At 42.9% G+C, this 17,170-nt stretch overlaps 1 protein-coding gene and 1 pseudogene across 1 annotated transcript in view; one reads left to right on the forward strand and one right to left on the reverse strand.

The window, feature by feature from the left end:
* Window positions 1-317: 317 nt before the first annotated feature.
* Window positions 318-17,170, forward strand: part of PKD2L1 (polycystin 2 like 1, transient receptor potential cation channel) — a 32,314-nt gene continuing 15,461 nt past the window's right edge. The window contains 2 exon segments of the mRNA XM_059900872.1: window positions 318-552; window positions 964-1,077. Coding sequence (XP_059756855.1) covers window positions 318-552; window positions 964-1,077 — 349 coding nt within the window.
* Window positions 8,063-8,674, reverse strand: LOC132350622 (ras-related protein R-Ras2-like; annotated as a pseudogene).

Consider the following 17,170-nt stretch of genomic DNA (forward strand, 5'->3'; position numbering starts at 1 on the left):
CTATTCCCCATCAAGCCCCTGGCTCCCAGTTCCCTCCCACTCCCTTTCTTCTTGGCCCCGGCACTTGCAGCAAGACAGGGGCAGAGCCCCTGATAGGATTGATGGTCATTCCCCACCCTTCTTCTCCTCTGCTCCCTCCCCTGAACAGGCACCGCTTTCCCCCTACAAAAGGCAGGAGACAGAGGCTGTGTGAGACCAGCTGCTCTCACGCGCCCTTTCCTTTGCCCTCTGCTGGCTAGGCTGGGCTGTGTCTTTGTTCTCTCTTTCTCCAGGTGAGAGTGGGTACCTGAGGTGCCAGGTCTCCTGCCTCATTCCCCATGAATGCTGTGCAATGTCCCAAGGGGCAGGAGCTACAAAAGCTGGGGAGCGGAGCCTGGGACAACCCCGCCTACAGTGGCGCCCCCTCCCCGCGTGGGACACTGAGGATCTGTACCGTCTCCAGTGTGGTGCCTCCTCAACCCCAACCCAAGAAGCCTGAAGATGGACCCCAGGAGAAGGCACACAAGACCTTGGTGTCCAGTTGCTGCCTTCAGATCTGTCGTGGCATCAGAGGTACCTGTGGGGGAGAGTTCTCCTGAGATACTGGAGTCAGGAGAAGGGGTCCACAGAAGCTGTTGGAAGGGAATACAGTCTGAAGAAGAGGTGGAATCTCAGTGTGTCTTTGAGGTTTGTGAATGGTCTGTGTTAGAGCTGAATGCCCCAGAGTACAGAGGCTAGTCTAGTGGTCTCCCAGAGGGAAAACCTGGCATAGTCATCTCTTGGGGACCCAGAAGAGTATGAGGGAGCTAGTTTGAGGGAAGACATGGATGTGATGATGCCTTAGACTGCCCCACCTGGGATAAGGTGACAGGTAAAAGGGCTGGCGTGGAAATGAGAATAAAGTCCAGGGACTGAAATGTAGGGTAACTGGAAGCAACCCTGCTGCTGGGAATCCTGGGCATCTTTCCAATGTCCCTCCCTTAGGACTTTGGGGAACAACCTTGACTGAGAACACAGCTGAGAACCGGGAACTTTATGTCAAGACCACCCTGCGGGAGCTTTTGGTGTACGTCGTGTTCCTGGTGGACATCTGTTTCTGTGAGTAACATCTGTCTCTGTGTACATCTGTGTGTGAGAACATCTATGTGTACAACAACTGGGCACACACCTCTGTGGGCAACATCTGTGGGTACAGCCTCCATCTGTATGAGCAGGCTGTGCCCTGGGATCTTTATATCAATAATAACATTCTATTGTATACCTTTTCAGCTTAAGATTTTTTAATTAAAAAGAACTTGTCACTGAGTTCAGGAGAAAAAGGCAGACTATTGGAAAACTTTTAATACAGGTTACTTTGTCAAGTGTTACAAGGGGAATCCACTTTTTAAGTTCAAGTTCCTGATATCTACTTAACAGCCACTGTTTTCTATTAGCAGGTGGAAGTTTTTACCCTTCTGTAAAGAGTGGAAGACACGCCTTTCTTTTATTTATTTATTTATTTATTTATTTATTTAGTTGCACCAGGTTTTAGTTGTGGCACGCAGGCTCCTTAGTTGCAACTCCCGGGCTCCTCAGTTGTGGCATGTGAACTCTTAGCCATGGCATGCATGTGGGATCTAGTTCCCTGACCAGGGATCGAACCCGGACCCCCTGCACTGGGAATGTGGACTCTTATCCACTGTGCCACCAGGGAAGTCCCAAGACACTCCTTTCTGTTCAGAAAAAATAGTTTGGTGGGTTTCACAGAGTTATTATACTAGGTCTGATCCACATTTCTTTGGAGGCAGAAGGAAAAAGATTCAGCAGGCCTTAGAGCGCAGATCCCTAATAAAAGGATTAAAGATGCAAATGGTGTGGTAGTCAGTGCAGCTAAGGTTCTCCCATGTGAAAGAGCACCATGCCACAGGCTTTGAGGGAAGCTTTTCTGAAGATCTGTCTATAGATATAAGCTGGGAAGGTTTGGTCTCTAAGTTGAGAGAAGCAAGCGAATAGATCGGTGAACCATGGAAGAATAGAGTCAAAGAATTGGAGATAATAATAAAGGTGGACCAAAGATATGCTATAAGGCCTACAGATAAACATGCTTTGCTTATCTATTAATTGCTTCTTTAAATTTTTGCACAAGTGAATTTTGGCTAGTTTCATAGAGTTGTGTGTGTATGCGTGTGTTGATTGAAGTTGCAGCTTGGACCTTACAACTAAGGTGCCTCCATTACTAGGTGGCTTTATACCCCACAGAAGCCTGTGTTCTTTTTAGGATGCATGAATCGTTTGCAAGTAGAATCTGAAGGTCTGATTATATAAGTTTTGGTTAAAAATTTCATCATCTTTGTGAGCTATCCACATGTGTATGAGCCCTCTAGGAAAGCTGAACACTTGTTTTGGTTGTACTCTGTTGGGACTCACTCTGTGGGGATAGACAGGACAGTTCTGCGTGTTTACCACAGGCCATCAGCATGGAGTGAAAGGAGGCAGAGCACGTGGGGAACAACAGTCAAACCAGTGTACATTTTGTGGGGCCCATTTGACTCCTTTCAGCAATGACTCTCAGAAATTCATTTGTTGACATATTGACTTTTTGTCTCAACCATCTGCTAGGAAGGAGTGTTTCTCTCCTTTTTCAGATCCTGTGACAGCAGCTGTAACCTGCAGGCAGAGCCTTTCTCTATAAATGACTTGAATATCTCCATTTCCAGGTTAGCCTTTGGAGCAAGATTGGGAGGTTTCTAGCTCCCCAGAGTTAGAGTGAACCATTCTGGCTTCAGGGTGGGAAGCTTAAGTTCTGGGAGCCCAGAAGTCCTATCCACTTGTGTTCTCTACTTTTTGAGATCTCAATGCACTGACAAATACTAGATGGTCTGTAGCTTGCCAAAGTCTGAGTCGTGGACTCAGTCCAATAATTACAGAATCCTTAAGTGGCCAGGAGCTTTAGAGGTCATCTAGTTCAAGGATGCAGAAATCCTTTCTCCAATATCCCTCCTGCGGTGCTCTGTCAGGTGACCAAGCAGCCCCATCGTGGGAACATCCATGGGAGTTTCACTCTTTCATGGGGCAGCTCTTCTACTGTTGGGAAGCCCTATTTCCTTTCATCCACTGAGCTCCCCTTTCTGTGCCAGACATTGGACTGAGATATACAGAGATGACTGATCCTTGAGCCTTTCAGGGACTCATCTTCTCCTTTTGAGAACTTCCTTCTATTGAGCCATCTACTTCCCTGTTACTCTCTGAAGTGACAACCCTTCAACTGTGACTGAATATGGCTATCATGTTTCTCCTTGGTAATATGTTCCCTGGATTAGTTACCTTCTAGTTTCTCACTAAACCAGTCATTATAATATGGTTTCCAGAAGTGGTATTATGCAGAAATTGAAGGCATGGGCTCTGAATTTACACAGACTTGGGTTCAAACACCAGGTTCTACCATTTTCCAGGTGAGGGACCTTGAGTAAGTTGCTTAACTTCTCTGAGTTTCAGTTTTCTCATCTGTACCTACCCAATCCAATAGGATTATTACATAAGATACATGAGGCAATATCCATGAAGTCATTACCTCAGTGCCTAGCATATAGTAAAAAATATTCCATAATGCTCACCATCCTGCTTGCCTGTCTCTAGGCCTGATCTATATGATGCCCAGTAATGGACAAAATACTCCATAGTCAGTCTGACCAGTTCAGAGTTCTGTGATGCTGTTACTTCAGTTGTATCCAGATTTGGGGAATATATGAGGACATGCAGAGGAAATAATTTCTAAACTAAAATCTGAAAAATGAGGAGAATTTAGCTCCCTGAAAGAGAGGTAAAGACAAGGGAAGTTTCTGGGGAGACAGAACAGCATGTGCCAAGCCCCAGAAGTGACAGAGGGCATGGTTTAGTGAGAGTGCATCAGTGTGGCTGGAGCAGAGAGTTTGAAGAACAAAGTAGTAAAAGATGACAAGGCTGGCCATTTAAGCAGGGGCGGGTCATGAAGGGTCTTATAAGGTACGATAAGGAATTGGGATGCTATCCTGAGGACCCTGTGGGGAGCCATTGAAGAGTTATAAGCACAAACTGCCAGCCCCCTCAAGAACATTCTTATGAAAGAGAATTTGGAGGCCTTCACATTCTGATGGTTCCTACAACACATAATAAAATACTACTAAAACTAGTTTCCTAGGCCCCATGCTCTCCCAGCCCCTTCCTTCCTTCAGGCTAATCTTCAGGCAACATTGAGCCTTGGACATGGTCTCAGGAGGGCTTCTTTGGTGCTCTCCAGGGTCCTGACCTCACCTGTCTGGCATCTCAGCTTCCTCAGCCTCCCTGAGCTCTGGCCACCTGCAACTAGACTATATATTCTCAGTGGGGATGATATAGCCCCCAAAGGGGTGGAAGTAGTTTCCTTCAGGGCAAAAAAAATCCCACTTAGATATTTCTATAGCTTTTTGGCTCTCCAAAGGGCTATAGTACATAAGCAAATGTAGAGAATATATGTGGTATTAACATACTTTTGCCTAGTTGTATCATATTGTACACTTCCACTTACAATTATATCATAGTTCCTCATGTTTGTAAGTTGTTTTTATATTTTCATTTTAATGACTACAGTCACACCACAATTAACTAAAGCATTTCTCTTGTTATTTCAATATTTGCCTAGAGTAGGTAAATATATCTATGCTTGCTGCTTTTTTTCACCACTTTTGTTGAATTATCTCCTTGTAATTTCCAGGGAGAGAAAATTACTACAAAGACAGGAATGTATTCTTGGTACTTGCTATGTGTTGTCATTTTGCCTCTGTAAGCAATCATATAAATTTATTATGTTGCTAGCACTGTAAGATCATACCAATTTTTGTCACAACTTCACTAACATTGGATATTCTTATTTATATTTTTTATTACTGAATAGGCATAACATAGTACAATTTACCTTAATTTATTGGTCTTTGGTTACTAGTGAGGATGGACAATTTTCTCATGTTTTAATATACTATGTGTATTTACTTTTGTGTAAATTGCATAAGAAGTATATTTGAAGACAGGCAAAGAAGAAGATTGGGGGTGAAGTTTGGCACATTAGACCTTAGGTGAGGGACCAACCATCAGAGGGCTTATTTCCAGGATGTGGGTTCCTGGGGCTGGAAAGAACAGTCAACTAAGCCAGGCATCACCTGCACAGCAGTTTGGCCTGGGATGGGCCCTAGTAAACTATAGTGGTCAGCCATACTGACCACATTTCTTCTCCCTTATGCTTTACTCTAGGAACTGGGTGGGTCTAGACACCAGGGCTATTTGGAGTCTCATCTGGCTAAAATAGATCTATCTTTTTAATGCAGGCATTGTGGGTGAACCATCGATCTTTTCATAATAACCATATCAGTCGTGCAGCCCTTTAAACCTTACAAAGAGCTTCCATACCTATTATCTCATTTGATCCTGACAGCGATCCTGTAAGGGATAGATATTATTATTTCCATTCGACAGATTAGGAAGCTGTTATTATTGTCATTATGAATAGTCCAGGAGTGATCAGTAATTCAGAACGGTCCCTGATGGGTGGAGTCAGTCCTATTACTGGGCAGAGAAAGTGCTGGAGAATGATCTTCCTGCCTCCACCCCTTCCCTCCCACTGTCATGCTGTTTCTTTAAGGGCTTCCAGCCTTTTGTCTTCTTGGCGTGATGGCTGTAGCCTTTTGTTGATGGAGGAAACATTGAAGGTCTTTGTGTGGAAACAATGGCTGTTTGTTTTAGGAGACAGTATTATTATCTCAAAGGTGCACCTGGGACTGCCCCCACTCCCCCCCACAGGAGCGGCTCTGAGCCAAGACAAGGCTGGGTCTGGTCACCATGGAGCTGGGGAGGAGGGCAGAGACCCTTGGCCTTTGGTGACTTGTATCTACACACCAACTAACGTCAATTGGATGTTCTTTATCCGCTACTGGTTGTAAGGAAATGCCTGCCTCTGTTCACTCTGCTTTCTTGTAGAGAATTTTAAGGTTCTGTCCGTAGATTGGTGGAATCTTGCATTAACAGGAGGGGCTGAAGTAAGCTTGGAGATCAGGAAGAATATGTCTTTTTTTAAATTGAGGTACAATTGACATGTAACATTGTGTTCGTTTTAGGTGTACAACATGATGATCCGATAGATTTACATATTGTGAAAGGATTACCACAATAAGTTTACTTAACAATCATCACCACACATACAGTTTTTTTCTTGTAATGAGAACTTTTAAGATCTACTCTCTTAGCAACTTTTCAAATATAGAATACAGTATTATTAACTATAGTCACCAGTCCTGTACCCCAGGATTTATTGATCTTATAACTGGAAATTTTTATGTTTTGACCACCTTCACCCATTTTGCCCATCTCCTGCATCTGGTAACCACCAATCTGTTCTCTGTATCTATCAGTTCAGGGGGGGGTTTTGTTCTTGTTTTGTTTTTGTTTTTTGTTTTTTGGTGTTTGTTTGGTTTTCTTTGTTTTTTAAGATTCCACAAATAAGTGAGATCATACAATATCTCTCTCTCTTTCTCCACACACACACACACACACACACACACACACACACACACACACATCACCTTCTCCTTATCCACTCATCCATCAGTGGACACTCAGGTGGTTTCCATGTCTTCGCTATTGTAAATAATGCTGCAATAAACTTAGGGGTGCAGATATCTTTTTGTGTGTGTGTGATAACAGATCAATTTTAATTCTAGCACCTGAAGCTATTCAAGGGTATGCTTTAAAAACTTCATGGAACTGTTGTACACATTCAATAAAGTGACAACTGTGCAATACCACTTAGTATCTCAAAATCAGGAACATACTTTTGAATTGTTTAAACACAATCCACAGAATTAAAAACAAAATCAGACGTTATCCACAGTTATACTAATTGTCAATTAAAAGTTTTACCACTTACTACTTTATATAACAGTCAATATCTAGTAGGGGATATAGGAAGTGATTTCAGACTCTCATCCCATTGTACTCTATTGGGAAGGTTTCTTGAGTAGCTATGTGACTGGCCAAAGGTGGGTACAACCAGGACCAGAACAGCATGTAAGGCTCTACCACAGTTTCTGTAGTTTTGACTTTTTTTCCTTTGTCAGCTAAAAGTGCACAGTGAGAATTAAATACTTATCTTTACACATGCACAAGGTATGCTGTGAAAGCATATTTGCTTACAAACATATAAAAATACTTGTTAACTGGTTTGATAAGAAAATAATGTATAAAAGTGTATAGCAAAACATTAATCATCTCTGACCCTGAAAAGATCAATTCCATATTTTATATTACAAACAAAAACAGTTTTAGTTTTTTTGAAACCCTTATCCAGAAATACTTGAAAAGGAAGACAGACAGGAATTATTTATTTTTACTCTCAACATGGCTGTGAAAAGGGTTAAATTAAAAAACCAAGAACACTAAAATGACTAAGTCCAGAATGAGTCCAAATATTTGGCCACATAGAATATTATCTTTAGGAATAATATTAAAGGCTTTACACGCAGTTTTTAACCTATAAATACAATAGGCATTTTGGTATTTTGGCCACTGGAAAACAAAGGCTATAGCATCAGTAAAGGTCTGAGATGTCTCACTTTTGTGGATTCAATTCAGTGTATTTAAGGTTAACTAAAGTTGACATCAAAATTTTTAGAGATAGGCAAAAATTCACATTAAAAAAAAACTCCCTATGTTTCTATTTAGAGTAACAGTAGGCAATATGATTCCAGAAGTTAAAAGTTATTTCACAATCTGACTTCAGCTTGGCAAACAGCTTAGGTTCCAAAACTGGTTCATCCCTATTAAAAGTAAGTCCTTAAAAAAAGAATGTGTCTGTGTATATAGATATCCATTTTAAAGGAATCAGATAATCCTTGAAGCAGCCTTAGTGTTTCCTTTAAATCTGTCTTGAATGACCATTGGATTAGCTTCATGGAAAGGATTAGCCAGCTTCTTGGTCTAAGGTTACCACGGTGATCATTTATCTAAGGCTAGAAAGGTACCAACGTGATGCAAACTGTAAGGAGAGAGGGAGAAGATGAGGGCTTTTCCTGGAAATTGGTAGCTAAAATTCAAGGGATTCTTAGAAAATGACCCAGTGGCAGCCTTTCTTGTCTTTTTCTTTCGTTGGTTCTGGTGAAGGAGGACGTTCCTGCTCTTGAAATTTCCTTATAACCTGGACAAGTTCATGGAAAGCTTTATCTATATTCATCCTAATCTTTGCTGACGCCTCCATATATGTTACCTTAAGCTACGGTGCTAACTGCTGTCCTTCTTCCTGCATTACCTGTCTCTGATGATCCAGATCTGCTTTATTATCAGCTAAAATCATTGGAAACTCATCACGATCCTTTACTCTGAGAATCTGTCTTTGAAACTTATAGATTTCTTCAAAACTGCCTCTATCTGTGACTGAAAAGACCAACAGGAAACCCTCGCCAGTTCTCACATACTGTTCTTTCATAGCTCCAAACTCCTCTTGTCCCGCTTTATCCAGAATATCTAGCCGGGCTGCCCGGTCACCCATCACACACTGCTTTGGGTAGGAATCCTCGACGGTTGGATCATAATCCGTTACAAAATAAGACTGGATGAACTGGTTGGTGAGCGCCGACTTGCCCACGCCACCCCCGCCGACCACCACGAGCCGGTACTTCTTTTGGCCGGAGCCGTCCCGCCAGCCGGCGGAGGCCATGGGGACGCCGCCCGCCCTCGGCCCGGCTCCGGGGACCTGTGCGGCCGGCGTGCTGCGGGCGAGCGGCCGGGCGGGGCTCCCGGGGGCCGGGAGCTGCTGGAGGGCCGGTCCGGGCGGCAGCGCGGCGCCCGGGCTGACCGGGTCCCGACCGAGACGCGGAGAAGCGAGGTGACCGCAGCGGCGAGGGGCTGCAGCGGTCGGGGGCCTCACTCCTGCGCACGTCTTCGCAGTGCCTGCCGAACGCAGCCTCCAGCGCCCGCTGCAGATGGCCCTCTCAGCAGATATCTTTTTGAGATAGTGATTTCATTTCCTTTGAATAAATACCTAGGAGTAGAATTACTGGATCATATGGTAGTCCTATTTTTAATTTTTTGAGAAACCATCATAGAATATGTCTTTCTTGGCTGAGCATACCTAGAATTAACAAAGAAAGGAACAGAAAGATGTTGGATGTTCAGGAAATGTCTGTGGGTGAGCCCCTAACCCCCATGTGGCTGTAATGATGGCAGAAGATAATTGGTCACATAATATCATAACATTAGTGAAGGCACAGTGGTGACGGAGAGAGCATGGGACCTGGAATAAGGTGACTTGCTTCAAATGATGGTACAACCAGTTACTAGACACGTGCCTTTGACAAGATGTAGGTCAAGATACTTAAATCTCTGGAGGCCTTGATTTCCTTGTATTTCTTTTCTTTTCTTTGTTTTTTGCACGGCTTGTGGGATCTTAGTTCCCTGACCAGGGATCGAACCCGTGACCCCTGCAGTGGAAGCATGGAGTCTTAACCACTGGACCGCCAGGGAAGTCCCCCTTTTTAAAAAAATTTTTATTGGGGTATAGTTAATTTGCAATGTTGTGTTATCCTTGTATTTCAAATGAGGATAATGTCTGCCTTTGTGAGACTGATGGAAAACAAATAAGGTACTTATTACAGTGCCTGGCATATAGTGGGCTTTCAATAAATATCAGTTGTCATTCCACATCATTTCCATAAATTTGGAAAATATTGAAATGTAAAGTTTAACCCACCGGAAGCCCAAGGTCTGTTTGAAAACACCAGGATAATGCTTAGCAAGGATCAGAAAGATTAGCCCTCTAGAAGGGGTTGCCAAGGATTAAGAATGGCCATGGGATGATGATTTCATGCCTCAGCACACTCAGTTACCCTTGGCCTATCCAGACCCAGAGAATTACGAAGTCCTTCTAGTACTAGGGTGAGGTGATCTGAGTCAGTTCAACTTAAACGATAGGGATTTAGGCCCTACCAGCAGGCTTTGACCTATATTTGCTATAGCAGAATTCCCTGGTGTCCCAGAATTTCCAGGGCATGGATCACTATTACAAGACCGGTGGGCCTGGACATATCCTGTTGTCCAATGCTGAGTGACAACTTGTCATTTAGTTTCCCCCATGTGGGACTGTCATTGGTCACTAGAAGTACAGTAGTACATTTAAGTGCTAGATCTTAGGATCAGGGAAAGGGTTTTTAAGAAGAACCCTCAAGAAGCAAAACAAAAACCATAAAGCAACAAGAGTAGCAATAGCATGAATAGAGGAAGTGAGACATCACTAAACTCAGATTTTTTAAATTCAAATTTATTTATTTATTCCATTTCTACAACTCTCTTCCTTTGCCACTAACCCTCTGGGTTCTTTCGCACCATGCTTCAGTCAAGCACAGAAGTGCAGGCAGCACTAGCTGATGAAATCTGGGCCACCACCAGTGTAAGTGGCCAGAGAAAGGACACGTAGCACGTACTCATAAGGCACAAGTCTGAGTGCTGACTCTGCCTCTCGCCAGCTGAATGATCCTGAGCTATTCATATAAACTCTGAACTTCATGATTCATAGGAAACCGCTCATGGGTAAGGTGGAACAATCAGGCCATGGCTGACCGGCTATAGCAAGATATTGCATGGAAAAGCTCTTTGAAAACTATGCAATGTGGTACACAGGTAAGGGATTATAATAATATTGATAATGATCTCTTTACACTATGGAGTGGTGGCAGCAGGAAGTCTAGGGTTTTAAGTTCAGGCAGATTCTCAGGTCTGGGTGGAGGTGCTAGTCACAGAAATGAGGCATAGGGCAGTGGTTCTCAAAGGTGAGCAGATTATTTCACAGCATGAAGGAAAAGGACAGGTGAGACAATGAGAGCTTGGGTATTCATACATTCATACGTTCAAACATTTATGAAGTCCTACTATGTGTCAGGCCCTAGGCCAACTGTTAAAGGGTTTGAAATAGAGAGACTCATCCTCTGCCTTCAAGGAGCAAAGGAGGTGGACATGTAAACCAACAGTGACCTGTGGTGTGATGAATGTAATGGTGAAGGAGTGCTCTGGACCATGGCAAGATGTGAGGGGCAAAATGGTCAGAGAGACCTGGGAACTGTTGCAGGTCCCAGAGGCAGGCAACCATTCACATCCGAGGAGGCCCAGGGTCAATGCCAGGGAAGCCTAAAGTCATTGCCGTTTGCTTGCTTGTTTGTTTTAACAACTCTGGCTTTCAGCCTGGAGGAGGCAGGAGTCGAAGGAGGCAGCAAGAGCCAGCTAAGACCTCAGACTATGGAAATGCAAGAGCTTTGCTGAGTCTGGAAGGGCAAGTATGAGAGGAAAATGTAATTTTAACTAATGCGTAGTCCTTGTTTTAAAAAGTCCAATAGGGCCACTGTTATTAACCACTATTAATAGCTTGATGTATATCATTTCAGCCATTTTCTAGGCACATGTAAATATACATAAATTTTAGATAAGAGGCTTTGGTTGGTTTACACTAGAAGGCGGTCTGTGTAAACAGAGATGAGATGTCCACCGAAGGTGGGAAATGTAGGAGGCTTTCCCAAGGTGTTGATGGCTGATGGCAATAATCTCAGTGTAGGAGGATCTCTTGATGTACTTCGTAGAAACTAACACACTTCAAAATATCTTCCAGGAACTGCCAGCTTGCAGTGAAGGCAGGAATCAGGGACAGTGCTTCTTGCTGGGTACTTCTGTATCCTGGACTGACTCTCCCAGCATCTCTTTTTTTCTCTCTCGTCTCTTTGCCCAGCTCTGGTCCACTTTGCTTTCTTCTCACCTACCTCTGCCCACAGTATTTGACTCTTCTTTCCTTTTGACTTTTTTCTCTGGTCCACTGTCCGTTGCCTTTTCCCTGTCTTCCTGTCCCTGACACAGCTTCTTGAGATTTCTTTGAAAGGCTCTCTCTGATGGGAACTCCAGGGAAACATTGTTCACTTTTGGTTCTTGAGCCCCAGGGAAGGTGTGTTTTGTTTTGTCTTTTTAACTGAAGTTGATTTACAATGTTGTGTTAATTTCTGCTATACAGCAAAGTATTTCAGTTATGCATATATATATATATATACATTCTTTTTTAAAATTCTTTTTCATTATGGTTTATCATAGGATACTGAATATAGTTGTCTGTGCTATACAGTAGGACCTTGTTGTTTATCCATTCCATATATAATAGCTTACATCTGCTAACCCCAATCTCCCACTCCATCCTTCCCAAACCTCCTCCCCCTTGGCAACCACCAGTCTGTTCTCTATGTCTGTGAGTCTGTTTCTGTTTCCTAGATAGGTTCATTTGTGTCATATTTTAGATTCCACATATAAGTGATATCATATGGTATTTGTCTTTCTCTTTCTGACTTACTTCACTTAACGATAATCTCTAGGTCCGTCCATATTGCTGCAAATGGCATTATTTCATTCTTTTTTATAGCTGAGTAATATTCTATTGTATATATATACCACATCTTTATCCATTCATCTGTTGGTGAATGTTGAGGTTGCTTCCATGTCTTGGCTATTGTGAATAATGCTGCTATGAACATAGGGGTGCGTGTATCTTTTTGGATTAGAGTTTTGTCTGGATATATGCCCAGGAGTGGGACTGCTGTATCATATGACAATTCTATTTTTAGTTTTTTGAGGAACCTCCATACTGTTTTCCATAGTGGTTGTGATCTTGGCGAGGCAGCAATGAGTGGAGGTGTGAAGCGAGATCTTAATTCCCTGCCCAGGAATTGAACCTGGGTAGCCTGGATGAAAACTAGGAAACCTAGCCACCACACCCCCTGGCTCTTGCCCCCAGTGAAAAATGCATTTCTCACAGAGGCAAAACTGTAAAAACAGGTACAAAGTTTATTATTAGAGACATAGCACAACAACAAGTGGGAGAGCACACAGAGAAACAGTTTGTTTAGTTAAGATAGAAGCAAGGCAGAGATGCACACCTGGAGAGAAAGGGTGGGACATCCTCCCTAATGAGGAGGAGCGCAGTAAAGAGGCGGTTAAGTCATTTATATAGGTCAGTTCTTCTGGGTCTTTGTTTACCTTTGGCCAATTATCTGGTTGCTTTTTCCACACCTGACCTGCCTTAGGAGCCTCCCCAGCATGCGTGCGCAACTTTCTTCCAAGATGGATTCCAGCCAGAGGCCGATGGGACGGCCTTAGCATCACATATTATGGGGTGGTGCCCCCTCCTTTTTGATCCCCAAGGAGCCTTTCTGCACATGTGCAATGTTTCCCTTGCCCCAAGGATGGGAAATATATGACCTATTGGATCTTTTAACAGGGTGTAGTCCCACTCTGTCCCTGCCATAAAAATGTCCAATGTCTGGTTATTTACCCTATTTCTGTTGCTGGTTTTTATGAGGTGCAGATCTCGAAATATAGACAGGAGTCCAGTCATAAGTATGTAGTCCTGGAGCCCATTTGTCTCTTGCTTCAGGAAATGTAAACAGGGAGCTAGTAATGAATGTCTGGCCTGGAGCCCATCTTCTTCTTACCCCAGGAAGTGTGAACAGGAGGCCAGTTGTAAATGTCTAGCCTGGAGCCCATCTATCTCCTGCCTCAGTTGTACCAACTTACATAGGAAAAGTTTGATAATGTGTTTCAAGGAGTTCACGCCCTTCAAAGCGATAATGACATGGTCTCTATTTAAATGATTTAAAAATCAATCCATATATTAATTACTTAAATATGTCTTCCCTTTCTATAGAGCAATTTGAGAGCCTCCTTTTGTGTACTGAGTGCGCATGCCCTGTAGTAAAGGAGATGATGCATTTATCTGCGTGTCTGAAGCTGTCTTCATACATTTTTCCTGGACTGCTTTTATTTTGCAATATCACATGAGCCAATCAATGATGGGCTACCCTTAACAGACCCTGTAACTCCAGAGAGAATCCATTCTTGGCATTGGATGAACATATGGTTTGGTCATGGTATTGATTATCCTACAATCTTCACGGAATCATTGATCCATGCAGCTTGGATTGCAAAATTACAGGTGAAATCCATGGCTTCTCTGCAGTGAAATCACTCATTACCAATTCTACTACCTTAGTCACCTTTCTGTAATCTTTTATAAGGACAATGTGTGAAATGGTGGCATCATAATTGGGGTAACCCCTATATATGTGGTTTAGGTATGTCTTGCCTGGTTTCCCGAGTTTCCTGGGTCCACATTTTCAAGGACTCTAGCCATGGCACCCTTTAACATCAAGGGTTCTTCTCTTAATGCTTCCTCAGTTTTAGTATTAAGTATCTCTTTGGTGTAGTTAGATATAGGCAGCAAAGTCTTTATTTTTTTAAAAAATTTATTTATTTTTGGCTGGGTGGGGTCTTCGTTGCTGCACGTGGGCTTTCTCTAGTTGTGGCGAGCGGGGGCTACTCTTTGTTGCAGTGCACGTGCTCCTCATTGCAGTGGCTTCTCTTGTTGCAGAGCATGGGCTCTAGGCTCGTGGGCTTCAGTGGTTGTGGCACATGGGGTCAGTAGTTGTGGCTCACGGGCTCTAAGGCGTAGGCTCAGTAGTTGTGGCGCACGGGCTTAGTTGCTCCGCGGCATGTGGGATCTTCCCGGACCAGGGATCGAAGCTGTGTCCCCTGCATTGGCAGGCAGATTCTTAACCACTGCGCCACCAGGGAAGTCCTAGGCAGCAAAGTCTTTAAACCTCAGGTCTATAGTACTCTCCATGGCCTTGGCGTTTTCCAAGATGATCAGTCTCTGGGAGAACTCAGGCAAAATCTTTCAAGGAAACACAGATAAGAGCAAGCACAGTCTTCCTCTGTAACCTTCTAGGAGAATATGTGTAGAACCACTTCTGACTCATCAGCCAGTAAAAAAAACCCATACTAAGACAGGTCTCTTATGTTATACCCCAGTTGGTATCTTCTCTTGAAACAGTGTGCCCTTCTTCTTAGAGACCAAAGCTATATATGTCTTATATATCTCTCCTGATATTGCTGAAGTTCATTCTATATCTTGAGGTTTTTGGACAAGAACTATGCTATTTGGGGGGCAGTATTTTTCTTTCCAGGATGGCCCTGAAGAAGACCATCCATCTTCCTCCGGGCCTTTGACCTCCTGGTTTAACTGCTGTCTTAATAAACGTGTCAAGTGGTTCTGAAACCATGTAACAGTTTACAATCCATCAGCTAAGGTTATATTAAATCTATAAGAATCAATTGCTTTTGCTCGCTCTTGCATCTGCACTAAGAAATTGAAAAGAACAGAGAAATTCCAGCAGCTAATCACAAGTGTATTCTTGTGGCCTGTTCCCTAGTCCAATCTCCAGTCATGTAGTATCTTATTTCAGTATTTCATCCCCTGAGATGATCTGTTACAAAATTGATTCAGCATGGACACATTTTTATAGGTCTTTCTTACCCCTGTCATAAGATCTCAGAGCTGTCAGAAATTTTAGGGAGATCACTAGTCAGTTCTTGGATTCGTTTTCCACTTCTCAGAATGATCACCTTCAGCCTGATTGAATTCCTTCAAAAGCAACTCATAACCCTGTGGCCGGGAATCTGATATCCTACGAAAAAATGGGCCATGTGTAGTCATAGGTTCTCTAGAACTTTATTCCTCTCAACGTAAGTCCTAAAAGGCTTGATAATGCTTAGTTACCAAGGCAGCTGTGAGTGATATAGTTCTCTCAGCTGTATTCTCTTAGATACAGTGATGTGAAATCCTTCAGTGAACACTCTGAGGACTTAACCCTTCCCTCATTTCCAGGTCTCAACTTTCTTCTGCCTACTCTCCATCTTAAGAACCATAAGGTATTTGGAATCCAACTTTGGATGATCCAATAGCATTAATCAGAATGTGTGGGTGGAATGGCAAGCAAAGAAGAGCGTGAAGGGAGGAATTGCCCAAGAAGAAGAACAACAAAAAATTTCTTTTTTAAAAAAACTTTTTCATTTTGTATTTATTTGTTTATTTATTTACTTATTTATTTATTTATTTATTATTTATTTATTTATTTTGGCTGCACTGGGTCTTAGTTGCGGGATCTTCACTGCGGCATGCAGGATCTTAGTTGCGGCATGCATGCGGGATCTAATTCTCTGATCAGGGATCAAACCCGGCCCCCCTGCATCGGGAGTGTGGAGTCTTACCCACTGGACCACCAGGGAAGTCCTGACAACAAAAGAATTTCTTAATAGGCGACATCGTACTAAGAAAAGGAAAAATGTTCTGTGTATCCAGTAAATGATTTTAACCAAGAGGCCTGAGATTAGACTTGGCTTTTCTTAGGATAGGAATTTTGTGCTAACAGCTTGTTGACTTCAACTCTTCTTCCCTCTATGCTTATCCTAATTTTCTTAGAAAAGTTCCTTTTGCAAAGTACCCTTCTGATATGGATGTATTCATATGAATTACTTCAGTTGGGATGTTGGTTTAGCTGCAATAACAGTGGCTTAAATAAGATAGAAGCTTGTTTCTCTGCCATGTAACAATCTGAGGTATAAGGAGCCCTGGACTAATGTGGGGCTCCACAGTCATGTGGGGCCTAGGCTCATTCTACCTTATTGCTTTGCCATCCTCAACATATGGCATCTGTCTCATGTTCCAGCTCCTGCTCTTAAGTCCATGCTCTAGCCAACAGGAAGTAGGAAAATAGAAAGGGAAAGCATTTTCCTTCCTTTTAAGGACATAAGTCAGAGATGTACATGGGAACATATCACTCCACTTGTATTCCATTGTCCAAAATTTATTCAAATGGTCACTATACCTAGCTGCAAGGGAAGCTGGATAATGTGGTGTTCAGTTGGGCAGCCATGTGCCCCTAGATAAAATTATATTATTATGCAAGAAGGAGAGGAAAGCTACTGGGGAATAACTAGCAGTCTGTGCCAGGTAGGGGGAGAATAAATCGTGTCCATAGTTTGGCATGGGAGCAGCAACAGCTAATGGAACCTGGAGAAATCAAGGAACTCATAACCTCCCTGACATAAATCATAATGGAAGCTGATGAGATCTGGTTCTTTTCCATCAGGAGTGAGTATTAAAGTGTTTAGCTAAGCTATGGTGAAACTATCATCAGAAGCTGTTGGGGAGGCATTAAGAAGGGTGAGTTTCAGGGCATTGTATTTTATTTCACAAGATAGTAGACTCACCCTGTAGGGATAATCATACACCTTATTTCCCTCCAAATTATTTACATGACCAAAGCCAAATGGGATCCAGTGTCCTAATAAA

The sequence above is a fragment of the Balaenoptera ricei genome, chromosome 16 (assembly GCF_028023285.1).
Source record: "Balaenoptera ricei isolate mBalRic1 chromosome 16, mBalRic1.hap2, whole genome shotgun sequence".
Classification (NCBI taxonomy): Eukaryota; Metazoa; Chordata; class Mammalia; order Artiodactyla; family Balaenopteridae; genus Balaenoptera; species Balaenoptera ricei.